This window comes from Dasypus novemcinctus, chromosome 24 (assembly GCF_030445035.2).
Source record: "Dasypus novemcinctus isolate mDasNov1 chromosome 24, mDasNov1.1.hap2, whole genome shotgun sequence".
Taxonomy (NCBI): Eukaryota; Metazoa; Chordata; class Mammalia; order Cingulata; family Dasypodidae; genus Dasypus; species Dasypus novemcinctus.
In genome coordinates this window covers 60853671-60867286 of record NC_080696.1, presented here as the reverse complement: position 1 = coordinate 60867286, position 13616 = coordinate 60853671, and the positions used below count along the sequence as shown (strand labels likewise).

Below are 13616 nucleotides of genomic sequence, written 5' to 3'. Positions count from 1 at the left end.
GGCAAGTGAGAGAGGAAAGAGACACAGGGGTGGAGAGAAGCCTGGGGCGGTCCTGAGGAGCTCCTGGGCCCTGGAGCTGGGAGGTGAGTTCAAATCCCACTCCGCCCTGACTCCTGTAAGCCTTTGGGCCTGACAGCTTCTCTCTGGGCCTCCACCTCTCTATCTTCAAGGTACTTGAACGATGCACTTGAAGGACTTTGACTGCAAAGGACTGAACACTCAGTCCACCGTGGCTGGAACTAAGAAACATCCCTTTCAACTCAGGTGACTGAAGAATCCTGGGAGGGGGCTAGCCAGGGACACACTTACACTAAAAATTATTGGATGTTTATCTGAAATACAAACTGAGGCAGAGGCGCTGTATTTTCACTTGCTAAGTGGGGTGGTCCTTGGCCCTCCCGCGCGGCTGCATTCCTAGCTGCTTTCTGAAATGGGCACCTGGGAAGCACTTCCTTGACCCAAAGTTTCAGCTTTTAATCCACAGGATTCCTGGGGCCCTTTCCAGCAACCTGATGCTGTCACCTGCAGGCTCCGCAGCAGCAGAAGCCATCTCGGGCTGACAGGTGCAGAAAGGAGCTCACCAAAGAATGTCGGGGAGCTCACAGAACCCCCGGGAAGGCTAGGGTCCCAAGGTCCCAGATCTCTCGGCAGAATGGTCCAGGCCCTGCGCATAGCCTGGGAGGGGGACGCCTCTGCTTGGCTGAGGCTCGGTCACATGGCAATGCTCAGGCTGCCCAGCAGGCTGGGACAGCGCATCTCGGGGTATTCAGCTCCTCTTATGGCCGGTGGGCTGTGATTCAATAGTTCCCCAAACAAAAGCGGAGTTCAGCTCTAGCTGGGGAGGGAGAGGGCACCGAAAACGTCTGCTCCTTTCTGGGTTGAGGTTTCTGGGTAAACTTTTCTGAGCGGGAGGGAGGGCGAGTTTTGCAGGCCAGTTGCCAAGGACAAAGAGCTACAAGGCCTGTGGGAAGGGTGCTCTGGAGGGGGCCAGGGTCAGATTTTGCCCCAGGGGAAGGGCAGGCTCAGCCTCTCCAGCATTCACTGTGGCTCCTTGGACACAGAAGCCAATGGATGGCATCCCTGGCCTGCCTCGAAATGTGCCGCCCTGGGGGTCCTTTTGATGGGAGCTGGAGGCTGCGCACGTCCTCCCAACCCAGCAGCCCCCTCTGTAAGGCTAGAGGCCCGGGATTCAAGAATCTGACAAATAGACGTGTCTTCTTTGGTCTAATGGTTTAAAAAAAATGAGAAGCATTGAGAGCTGATTCAGGAGAACCCAGACTTCCAGTTTCCCTTCAGAAACGAGCCTATCTGGTAACACTGGAATCAAAATCCTGGATGGCAGCACCCATGGAATATGATTTCCAGCTCACCCTAGTCCACACCTCTCCCTATTGCCTCTGGACCAGTGCCCTTTGCTATTTGCCATCAAGACTGTGCTCACGGCTTCCTTGGGTGGAATCAGGAGGACAGTGAGCGTTCCCTGGGCCTTGCATCTCGGGCCCTGCATCTTGGTATTTACATTACTAGACTGGATCCCGCAGCCATTTCATGTGGGATTCTGCTAAAAGGAGGAACTGAAGCAGAGCTCAGGGTGCTGCAGGCATTCACGGAACACTTTAGGGCACCCACGGGGTGCAAGGCCTCTGCCGGAAGGCAAGGTACCAGCAGGATAAGACAAACCCCCTACTCTGGTGTGCCCCTGGATTTAAGGACCCAGGTCCTGCACCCCGGTGCCTCAGAGATGTTGACTTCACTGCACGTAACTGGCAGTGTGGCCCTGGGCAGTCCCCCTGAGTAGCTGAGCCCCGATTTCCTCATCTGTAAAAAAGAGACCATAATAATGAGCATCTTGTAGGGGAGGTGTGAGGAGTACTTGCAACAGTAGCTGGCAAATGTTTGTTTCCATTTTAAACCTCGCCCTGTTTTCATTGGTAACTGTGGGAATTCAGAGCCTGGCTACCCAACCTATAGTCCCGGGACAAGCAGCCTTAACAGCCCCTGGAAACTGGCTGGGAATGCAGACTCTCAGGCCCTGCTCGGCCTGGCAGACGGGGAATCTGCATTTTCACAAGATTCCCAGAGGATTGGTGCACACAAGTGGACTGGAGAAGCGGTGCTTGGACAAAGCTCTGTGCCCAGATCACAGCACAAGCCAGGTGGCTGAGAGTCTGCGCTGTGCAGTCAGGACGGCTTCGGATCACGGTCGGTCACGAATTCCCCGGGTGCCTTTGGGAAAGTCACTTGACTGCTAAGAAACTCGTGATCTGAACATCAGAACAGCCCCTTCCAGGTTGGAGGATTCCACGGGCGAAGGCAGCAGGGCTTAGCAGATGCCTTCCAGAAGGTACAAGCTTCAGGAATGCTGGCTGAGCGGCTTCGTGTTTTGGGAGGAGGACAGGGCTCTCCTGAAGCTGGAACAAGGATAGTTGAGGTTCAAAATCAAACCTGACGGCCCCACTGGAGGAAGACATGCGAGTCATGATAATAATAAACAGTACTGCGGCTTCCCCTGAGCTGTGTGTGAGGAACTGTCTGGAAATGGGGCCTTGGGCATCTGCTTTCTTTTGACCGTGTCTCTGTGTGTGTGTGTCTGTGTTTCCCATTTGGAACAGTGGCCACTGCCAGGTGTACTTAAGACTGATGGAAGAGGTTTAGTCTTTTACTCCTGCTATTTGGGTAAAGCAAACTCCAGAGTGAGTAAGCACGAGGCGTCTGCACCGCCAGCAAATAGAACATTTGCATGGAAAGCAAAATGACCTTACAGGTGTGCTCCAATAATTTCCACTCCAGAGCAGAGCTCTGCACACAGGGACTGGGAAATCCAGAGAGAGGAATCTCTCGCCTCCTGTTCCCCGCTGGGGCCCTGGCCAGGTGGGGTGGGCAGAGGGAGCAGCCCCCCAGCGCCCTCGCTGCCCTGGGTGTCCCCAGGGAGACCCCAGGTTGGCTGCGCTTCCTCCAGGGCAGGTGGGGGGAGAGCTGCATGGAAGATGAGGTCTGAACCCTGGCTGAACAATGTGCACGTCAGCAGAATTCTTTCCTTCTTTTTATTGCCTTCAGGACACATGCTGACTGGGTCAAAAGCGCTACAGTGAGATGTGACTGATGGAGTATGAAATGAAAACCCCTTGCCCGGTGCTGGGAGGCCAGCGAGCCATGGGCGGGGGCCCTGGGGCCCGGCACAACAGCCCTCCCCTGGCCGGACCCTCGGTCCTCCTGGGCCAGCAGCCCCAGGTGTGCCGCAGACGGGCAGATCGGATTTCCGTCCCAGGAGTCCCGAGCTGGATGCCCAGCTTGGGGACCCACACGTGGGGGCCTGTGCGTGGGAGGCTGGCTGCTGGGGTAACAAGAGAGGCCCCGGGGACGTTCCTGGGCCGGGGGTGGCATGGGGGCTGGGGGCAACGGGGAGGATCGGAATGCAGGGTAATCCTTTCATGCCCACCTCCACGCTCGGGCGTTCTCTTCTGCTCTCGCGCTTCCATTCACTGCCCCTGCTCTTGGTCTCAGGGTTGGGACACATTTGCTCTTCTCTGCTTGGCCAGAACACAGACCGTGGTGACAGGCTGCCTTGTTGCTGATCTTAAACTTCGGAGGCTTTTGAGCTAACACCTCTTTCTTTTCATCCAGATGGCACAAGGGCTTTCTCTGGGCCCCAGGAGCAGGTCAAAGCCGTCCACGTGAATTAACTTCGGAGTCCTTGCAGCAGCCCTAGGAGGCAGGTGCCCCCAGCACCCCACAGTGCAGGTGGGGGAACCTGAGGTCCAGGGAGGTGAAACCCTTGTCCTCGGAACACAGCTGGGGAGTGGCAGGCGGGGGTTCCAGGCTACGACCTCCACCCAAGACTCCCTAAATGGTCTTGAAGCTTTCGACAGTGGCCTGAGCTCCCAAGGCAGCATGGGATAGGTACACTTCCCGCCCCACCATCCTGGAGGTCTGCATTCATTCATTCTCTCCTCGATTCATTTGTTTAGCAAACACGGTGCAGCCTTGAGAGCCCCTTTAGGGGAGAAAGCAGAGAAAATAAAGAGCCCACCTCCTCCCCCAGCAAGGACGGACAAAGCTCCATAAGGGTGTCTTGGAAGTTCAGACGGGACTCCTCTTGGAAGTGCCTCTCCAGGGCGCTCCTGCACTGGCTGTGCTTGGGGCTCTTCACTGGCAGCTATTTCTTGAGCACCTGCTGTGTGCCAGGCCCAGGATGGCTCAGGTGAGATGCACAGAGAGGGATGAGTCCATGCTTCCAGAACTTCCCGTGGCAGGGGGAGACCAGAGCAGACAAGGTCAGCTCTGTGGGGGCCACTGCCAGCTCCCTGATGGGGGCCACCTGGTCCGCTCACAGCTGCACCCCCAAGTCCAGCATGGTGCCTGGCCATGGGACACATGCCATGGGACCCGGTGCAAAATGAAAATGCAGGGCCTCTTGCCCAGGGGTTATTAAGAATTTCAAGATGGTGACAAGAGACCATTAAATTGTTTGAGTCCGGTTGCCCCAAGGCTCCCTGTTGTGGGACATAGAGAAGGAGCTGGAACAGGGACGAAAGGAAGGCAGGCAGAGCATTGAACCAAGCACATTTCTGTGCGCCAGGCGGGGGGAGACTCTCAGGCTGTGCTCACGAGCCCGCCTGGCCTGGCGTCCCGGAAGTGCTCAGTGACCGCTGGCCGAAGGAAGGCGCGAATGGCTGACGGGCAGTTTGAGGGGCCCCAGGCCTGGGTGAGGGGCTCAGGCCCTTCCTGGCTCGCAGCCTGGGACCTATTTGACAGCCGTGTCCTCCTCACTGGGGCCTCTAGCCTCTTCTCTCTCCACCTGCGTGGCCCCTTAGACTGGCCTCCTGTCCAGCAGCCTGAAGGAGGGACCCCGAGGGCGGCCAGCGGAGCCCCCTCCTCCTGGAGAACACTGGAGAAGACCAGGTTCGGCCAAGGTCCCCTTCACCGGTCCTCCTGCCCCAGGGAGGACCGGCCCTTGGGGCCTAGCCAGACCCTCCCCAAGAAAAGCCCCAAACCTGGCCCCCTAGCTTCCGTCCCAGACGTCCTCTGAGGACCCCTCATCAGGCCCATGGCCTGGTGGGGAGGGGGGGAGGTTGAACTTTAACCCAAGGTCCTCTCTGCCACCCTAGGGGAGGCCACCTTCCCAGGGAGGAAACTGAGCCTTTGGGGAGCAGTAATTCACTGAGGGTCCCACAGCTGGCAGGAGGCACCCGCAGGTGTGGCGCTCTCTGGCAGCTCGGCAGTGTTTGTGGCAGGAACGAAGGCACGGAGGAGCTGGAGGTGAGGTCTCAGGTAGACTGGGCATGCCTGCCCCCAGACCCCGGGAGGGAGAAGGCTGACGGGGAGAGGACAGTGATGGAGTAGCGGGTCCCCACGGGGGTGGGGAGTAGAACCTGTGTGGATCTCCAGAGAGGAGCAGAGGGCAGGGGCTTCACAGGTTCATTCGCCACCTCCTGCTTGGGCAGCCCGGGGGGCTCCCAGGCGCTGGGTTCGAGACACCTGGGGCACAGACGCAATCCCTCGGGGACTCCTGGGCCGACAGTAAAGAAGGCAGTTAGAGAGGAGAAAGCAAGTGTGGGGGTGAGGAGGGCGAGCGACCTCAGCTCCCCAGGTCTGGGAAGGTCTCTCAGAGGAGGAGGGGCCAGCCAGCCAGCCTCCCCCAGCCCCGGGGATGGCAAGGAAGCGAGGAGGTAGAGGACCGTTTCAGGTAGAGAGGGCTGGCAAGTGCAGAGACAGGCCGGAGATACGTTTGGGGAGGCACGGCGGGGCCAGCGGGGCCGGAGCGCACAAAGCCGGGGGGCAGAGGGACAGGATGGGCCCAGGGGTCACCTCTTCCAGGAAGCCTGCCCTGATTCCGGCCCAGGCCCTGCGCCTCCTCCACCACAGCCGGGATCCCAGGGTCCCGCTCAGGCCCTCCTTCACGACCCGACTGCAAGTCCCGGGAGGGCAGGGCCTGCTCCGATTCCTCCTTCCGCAGCCCCGCGGTGCCAGGCCCGGCGCCGGGCACCCCGTGGGCACTCGGTAAATATTTGTCCAGAGCGCTAGAGGGAATGAATGAACCCATTGGGCGCAGCTGGGGGGAGGGCGGGGCCGAGGGCAGGTGGGAGGCCGCCGGCGCGGGAGGGGCCCCGCAGGCCCGTCCTCCTCCTCCTCCCCCGCCTCTCCCTCCTACCCCTCCTCCCAGGCCCCAGCTCGTACCACTCTGGGGCTCCCGAGGCGGCCTCCAGGGCGATCAGGGGCGCGCAGGGCCAGGAGGGCGAGCTGGGGCCTCTACTCTCGGCGCCGGAGGTCGGAGGAAGTGGGTCGGTGGCGCTCGCGGGCGACAGCGCCCGGGGAGCGGGAGGAAGGAGCGCTCGCCCGCCCGCCGCCTCGCCGCCTCCCGGCGCTCGCTCGCGCTCGGAGCTCGGCCGGCTGCTCCTCCCACCCGCGCCAGCCTCTGCGCTCGCTCGCTCGGTCGAGCCGGTTGCCAAGCCCGGCGGTGCGCCCGGGCGACTGCGGGGCGAAGGGCCCCAGGGCCAGCGCCGAGGCGGGGGCGGGGGTCCGGACAGAGCGCAGCGGGCCGGGGAAGGGGCCATGTCCCGCGCGGCGGGGCCCGTCTGCAGCAAGTGACCGCTCGGCGTGGACAGCCGCCTGCCCCCCTCCGCCACCTGGGGCTCCCGGGCGGGGCGGGGAGCCGGCGCGATGCACGTGCGCTCGCTGTGCGCCGCGGCGCCCCCCTGTTTCGTGGCGCTCTGGGCGTCCCTGTTTCTGCTGCGCTCCGTCCTGGCCGACTTCAGCCTGGACAACGAGGTGCACTCGAGTTTCATCCACCGGCGCCTCCGCAGCCAGGAGCGGCGGGAGATGCAGCGCGAGATCCTCTCCATCTTGGGCTTGCCCCACCGCCCGCGCCCCCACCTCCAGGGCAAGCACAACTCCGCGCCCATGTTCATGCTGGACCTGTACAATGCCATGGCCGTGGAGGAGGCCGGCGGGCCCGACGGCCAGAGCTTCTCCTACCCCTACAAGGCCGTCTTCAGCACCCAGGGCCCCCCGCTGGCCAGCCTGCAAGACAGCCACTTCCTCACCGACGCCGACATGGTCATGAGCTTCGTCAACCTCGGTGAGTGAGGGCGGGAGAGGGAGGGGGTGGGCGGCTCGGCCCGGGACCGGGAGGGGCCGCCGCTTATACTCAGTTCGCCCACTTTCCACTCCCGGCCCTTGGCAAAGCCACCCGTTGCCTGGCAGAGGGTCTCCAGACCCCCGGCCCTAGTGGACCCCAAGCTGTCCGCGGCCCCAGGTACGGCGAGCCGGGCTGGGCAGGCCCGTGGGTGTTCTTGAAGTCCCCTCTGGGCACGACCGCCGGCCGCCGCTCAGTTCAAAGCGCCGGGCTGGGTCATGTGAGCTGCCCGCGCTACCTGGGTTTAAAGAGCCCTGCTCGGCGGAGCCGCCTTCCCGCCCTTCCTGGGCCCGGCCCAGCCCGGCCCAGCCCTGGCAACGCCAGCGTCGCGCCCCCGTCGCCGCCTCGGCAGGCCCTACCTGTCCCCGCGCGGGGCTCCCGCCCGAGCGTGCTGCGCGCCCCGTGCGCCTCGGAGCCCCTCTGCCCGCCGCCGCGCGCCCCCCTCTCCCCCGGCTGCCCCGGCCGGAGCCGGAGGAGAAACGCTGCCCTCGCGAGCTTTCTATTTTAAATATTTAATGATAGGTCGCGGGCGGGCAGAATCCATTTTCAGCGTTTATCACGTGTGGCGCGCAAACCACCGGTTCTGGCGATTGGGTGGCGCGGGATCTCCGAGCAGGCGCCGCCGGGGGCGGTGGGGGACCCGGCTGCCGACTGTAGCCGCGGCGACACCCGCGACGGGAGGCGGGCGCCGCGGCGGGGGCCCGGGGGCTCCCCTCCGCCGAGCCCGCGCGCCTACTCCGGGCTTGCGCAAACTTACCCCCGGCGGCGCGCCGTCGGGCCGACGATCAAATGTTTGGTCTCTGAGATAACGCGCCCCGATCGCGCCGGGTCCCGAGCCGCGTTTATTCTGCGTGTGTAACTTCACGCGCAAATCCGCACGGAGGCAGGACGGCACACACGCCCACGGGTGCTGTGGCCGCCTCGAAGTAAAGACCCTAAGTCCCCACGCGGGGCACCTGGGGAGGGGAGGGGGGTGGGGGAGAGCGGGGATGGGCGCTCGGCCTTCCCGCCCCAGGGCAGGGCCGCTGGCTCCCCCGGGCGCCTTTGTCTGTCCTAAATGATAGCCAAAAATCAGAAGGGGAAGTGAGCTTAAGTCAGCCGGGGGCGGGAGGTTCGGATGCCCAGATAACGTCAGGAAAGTTTAAATGTACCAGCAGCCTGGGAAGGAGGCGGCAGCTCGGTTTGTCCTCATTTAGAGCAATCTCCGAGGGAGCTGCGCGAGGTGGGGAACCGCCAGGCACACGCAGTGCGCCCCCCCCACGTTGATCACCCCTGCCCCTCTGCCCAGCGGACACCAGGCTCTGCTAAGAGGTTTTCCCGGGGCTGTGCAGAAGGGGGGCTGCTTTTTCATTCTCTGCTTGTGTGTGTGCCTTTTTTTTTTTTCTTAATGGGTATTTATTACCTATAGCAAAAACTAAAGAAAATTCTGAAAACAGGTACATAAACGGGGAGCTCTGTGCGGTTGTGAAGCCTGGGCTTGCCCGGGACCCCTTCTCTGAGGATTGCTGGCGTCCTGCCTTCTGCGGCTGCTGCTGGGGACCCAGCCCTGAACGCAGCAGGTCGCCTTGGTGGCTTGGCCGGGGTCTTTAGAAAGGTGTTTGTAAACCCTGGCTGCTCGAGAAGGCGCTGCAGACCCAGGCCCCATGGTGCTCCAGGCTTGTGGATGGGCCCTGTGGCCAGCCCGCAGGGCCCCCCACGTCCCAGAGGGCTTGAGTGCCCTGGGGACCTGGAGCTGGGCTGTCGGCTTCCCGCGGCGGTGGGGGTGGGGGTGGGGGTGGGGGTGGGGGGAGCGAGCGGGGCTTGGGAAGGCCCCAGCCGGTGGGTCGCCTCCTCTGGCCGTGCGCCACACACACACCTTTCAACCCCAGCTCGTTTCTTTCATCTTGGAAGGACAAAGACCGGTTTGTCTGAACCCCTCTTTATCCCGTGGCTCCCGGCTCCGTGGGACAGTCCGACTTCTCAGGTCTAAGCTTCTGGAACTTCACTCCCAATTAGATGGCGGACTGGCTTTTACCAGCGTGCGCTCAGCGTGCTTTTCTTCTCTCTCTCTCTCTAAACTAAGGGTGGTTAGGTGAAGACCTGCTCTACAGCTGGCAGGCCTCTCCCCGGAGACCCTCCTAAGGCCGGCCTTTAATTTCTGCTTGGCAACAACACATGCACAAAATGCCGCCCCTTCTCTTCTGTCTTGGCTCTGGAATTTCTCTGTGGGAGGGGTTGGGGGGGGTGGCAGTGGAGGGGAGGGGGCTGGTAGGGAACTTGTCCTGGAGCTGAGTTTGCTGAGAAAGCACACTGATTTTCCCTCGGAGTGCAAATCATATCCATCTGTAAGAGGTGCGTTCATTCATTCACACTTGACGGAAGGGGGAGAAAATACTGCTCGCCCGTATCGAACCAGGGCTGGCTGCCTGTCCGGGAGACTTTGGGGGGAACTCCGGTGGAGGTCTTGGGGACGCTGACCTCCTCCCCTGCCTCCCTGCCTGCCATCGCCACCCTGTGGGACTGCGGGGGGCACTGCAGCCTGAACCCTGACCGCTTCTGCAGACCTCGTGCGTTTTATTCTGTCTGTCTGCAGCCACACTGGGTTTTGTTCCTTTAAGTCGTTCTGTTCAGAATTCAAGCTTTTTGCCAGGCTGAGCGGGATGTGAATGAGAGGGGAGCTAGAGGGGGGAATTGACTACAAAACCAGGCACCGGGAACAAGGACTTCAGATTGCACCTATGACAAAGGCCAGCCTGTGCAAGGACACCCCCGCGAGGCTGGCTGAGCTGTGGGAGTGGGCTCGCATCTTCCCGGCCTGGGCCCCTGAAGTTCAAGGGGGGAGGATCTGTAAACGGGTCTGGATTAAGAAGCCGCTGCCTCCTCTGTGTGTAGACTTCATTTTGGAATTCGGAACAGGCTGTCCTCTCTTAAACAGTGCCCAGGCCATGGCAGTTCCCCCGACCAGATCCGGTGACAGCCTTTCACCATAGTTTCTTTGGAAAAACCCAGCAGCTCCCTTTGGAAACTTCTAAAGAAGCCGGCCGGGAGTCGGAATGTTCCCCTAGTGTCTATCTCTGGTCCAGGTTATGAAGGAACCGAGTCGGTTTTATCTTCCGAGCTAAAGTACAAAAAGAGAAAGCTGGAAATCCGTCGTTTTTGGAGTCGGCATCTATAAATGGTTTTTGTTAATAGCAGCTGAGGAGCAGGGAGAAGGCCGTGCAGTTTGCGTTTTACTTTATACCATCTGGCGATCCTTTTTGTTGACAAGTGTTTGGCATTAAGAGCTCTCCTTTTGCCCCTTAAGAACAGGCCCTACCACTGTCGAGTATGAGAAAAAGATTCTGTTACAGTTTAAAAATGTCCTTCAGGGAGTGCTTTGTGAAGGGAGCAGGGGCTGCAGGCATCCGCAGCTGTAACCTGGCTTGTGTTAAAATTTGGAAGGGGCGGCTCCACATTCCAGCTCTCGGCCCACTGGTGAGCAGCCAGAGGTTAATCCAGATGTCACCAGGCGTCCCCCTCGCGGGCTCTCTGCGCAGCGCCCCTGCTGTAGGAGTGCGCCGACAGCTGTGTTTTTAGTAACCCTTTCAAAATCACTTCTTTAAAGCTCATTTTCCTGCTTATATAAATCAAAAGATTTCCCCCTCTCTTCCCAAGGCTGTGTGACCCCGATTTGAACTTTTTTGATCTTCTGTGTGTTTCCCTGCTGCAATCAAAGCAGGTTACAACGGAGCCCCGGATGCCCGCTTGGGTGGCTCTTTTCATGTTGCATTCCAGGGGTGTCGTTCAGGACCCCTGGGGAGTGGTCCCCATGAAGCGGTCAGGGAAGCGGACCAGATAAAGATGGGGCTGGGGGCGGCACGGGAGAGGACCGTTGCTCCGGAGCCGCAGCCCGGGCCAGCCAGTCGGGGCCTTCCGTGGAGGCCCCGGGGCCCGAGCCAGGCGCAGCTGGTGGGCGAGCCCTGCCGGTGGGAATGCCTGCGCCGTGAGCGCATGTCACGTGGCCGCCGAGCTCGAGACAAGTGATGACTTCATCCCGGGGAGAAGCCATCTCCTCGATGGATCGCCCCTGTCACTTGAATTCCCCCTCTTTTCTTTGTCCTTTTCCTCTTCGGGAAGTCCTATTTGGCCCACCGTGGGCATTGGTGTCCCGGCCCTACCCTCTGCCCACCCTTGCCTGGCCCGGCGAGCCGTTTAACCCGCTGAGTATTTGGAACGGAGAACCCTTGGCGCCCACGACCGGCCACCTTCACGGCTTCAGGCCTAGTGGGTGGGGGCCATCGACGCCCTTGCACTTGGTGCCACCGCAGCGCTTCGCCTCTGTGCAGTGCCACCGGGCTAGGGCGCGGGCAGGGATGCGTGGAACCTGTCAGGTGGCCATCAGAAGGTAAGCGAGGACAAGCTTTAAAGCGGGGGGGTGGGGGGGGGTCAGCGGGGTACACCTGTTAGAAAAGATCGGAGTCCCACCGGTGAAATCAATGTACTGACTTGTACGGCCCTCTGCTTTTAATTAGTTTCAATTAAAATGTGCCGGTGCCACTCGGCCTCCTCTCGCCTTCGTGGGGTGAGGAGCTACCAGAACTTACCTGGAGCCTTGATTGGCGGCGTAAACGGTCACGCGCTTCGCTGTACGCACCCACGCTGCTCCCGCTCGGTGGATCCCGGCCGAGAGGTGGCTTCCCCGAGGGGAGCGCAGACATTAGGAGCGTCCGTCGCCTGGAGCCTGGACGCCGGGAAACAGGTGGCATGTTGGCGGGCTCGTGCCCGAGGACACTGGTCTTTAGAGAGCTCGCTGCCGCTTCCCTTCGCAGGTCAAAACTACCGAGATTCACCAGGGCACCTCGAGGCACCCTCGCAGCGTCGTGCGGCGGGCACCTGCCTTCTTGGTGGATCTCCAGGCTCTTCTCCAGCTCTTGCGCTGGCCGGCTCAAGGCACAGGAGCCTATTGATTGAGGAGCTTCAGATGCTTTTCTTTCCAATTCCTGCAGCAGTTTCTAGAGGAAGGGGGGACCTTTCCTGCAAATGATCCCGGCTGCGACTGGGGCTGCTGCGCGAGCCATTCGCTAGGAGCCGTGTGCTCGGCCCGGATTGAATTCCAGGTTTCGCAGCAAATGGCATCTGACAAAGAAGAGCTGACAAAAATGCAACGTGGTTATTTCTTAATGTGGAACAGATCTTTCCTAGTTAACCTTCGCTGGCCAGAAATTGCCCGAGCCCGAACCGAACAGGCCGTGCCGATGAAACCCAGGGCTGCCGCTGTGTCTTTCCGCGCTCCGCAGTGGGGGGTTTGCGATTTGGGGGGATATCAGGGGCGTGTGAAGTTTTGCACTTGCTTTCGTGAAACTCGGAGCAGCGCGTGCGCCCATGCCTTCAGCCTTTGTGTCGGGAGGCGTTGTGCGACGCGCACAAAGCCCTCGCTGATCCGCGTGGAGTGGATTGAATTAATGACAGCTCCGAGAGGACCCGTTTTAGGGTAATTGCTTTATTGTTTTGGAGCCAGGGTGCTTATAATCCGGTTCCTGTACAAACATGTTTAACGTGTGTTAATGCGTTTCCAAACCAGAGCCTCTCAGCACACCCCTGCTTTTCATTAATTGATGTCGGTAGCATGGGACAGTATTTCAAAGGGCTGGCCAAGTATAAACTGTGTTTCCAATTTCCTTCCTTTCCTGCGTTTGGAATGCCAATGTTAATTTGTTCCCATGCAGGAGCGGAGACTGCCAACTGCGGCTTTATATAAAGGCTTCACAGTGAAGGCTTCCAGCCCTCGCTCATGCTCATGCTCGGGGCTGCCTGGCCAAGTTTCCTGACACTTTGCAGCTAATTCTGGGTGATATATGGAGCGGGGGGCTGGGGGGTTTCACGGCCCTGGAACGGAAGTTCTTGGTGACAGCAAAGGGTGTGACTTGGCGAGGGAGACTGGAATGGCATCCAGAGTTTCTCTTAAGACACAGCTTAAGCCCACGTGTCGGCTTCTGCTGGGGTTGCATGCGAGCTGTGTGACCTCGGGTGCGTTGCTTAATGTCTCTGAGATTGTTTCCTCATTTTTAAAAGGAGGGCAAAAAGAGTCTCACGAAGGCAAAATCTTATGGTGCACGGGCAGAGCCTGGCACGTGGTGGGCACACGGTCAACGATAGCGCTTGTTTTTATTGTGGTGGATGGCTCAATACCCACTTGGCTGTGTTGGTCCAGATTTCCGGTTTTAATCACTTAATCTTAAAATGCTGGGGCGAAGCCACCCACCTTATTTTAAAGATGTCAAGAAGATGGCCCCAAAGGCGGCACGCACGCCCTGCCCGCCTTTTTCAGGGCTCAGTGAAATTTGAATGAAAGCACCAGACTCATTTCAGCCTAAAGCTGAAACTTTTTCTGGGTTTTAGCACCCACGGCTATTTTAATTTCCATGGCTAGGAAAACCGCAGCTTGCTGAGGGGCGTGCGAGAATTCCGTACTACCTTTGCAACTTTTCTCAGTCAAAAACTATTCCAAAATAAGAGGTTTACT

At 60.0% G+C, this 13616-nt stretch overlaps 1 protein-coding gene across 1 annotated transcript in view; it reads left to right on the top strand.

Moving 5' to 3' along the window:
- The first annotated feature begins 6470 nt into the window (after positions 1–6470).
- Positions 6471–13616, top strand: part of BMP7 (bone morphogenetic protein 7) — an 89524-nt gene continuing 82378 nt past the window's right edge. Inside the window, exon 1 of the mRNA XM_023591581.2 lies at positions 6471–7078. Coding sequence (XP_023447349.2) covers positions 6661–7078 — 418 coding nt within the window. The 5' untranslated portion in view covers positions 6471–6660. The remainder of the gene's footprint in view (positions 7079–13616) is intronic.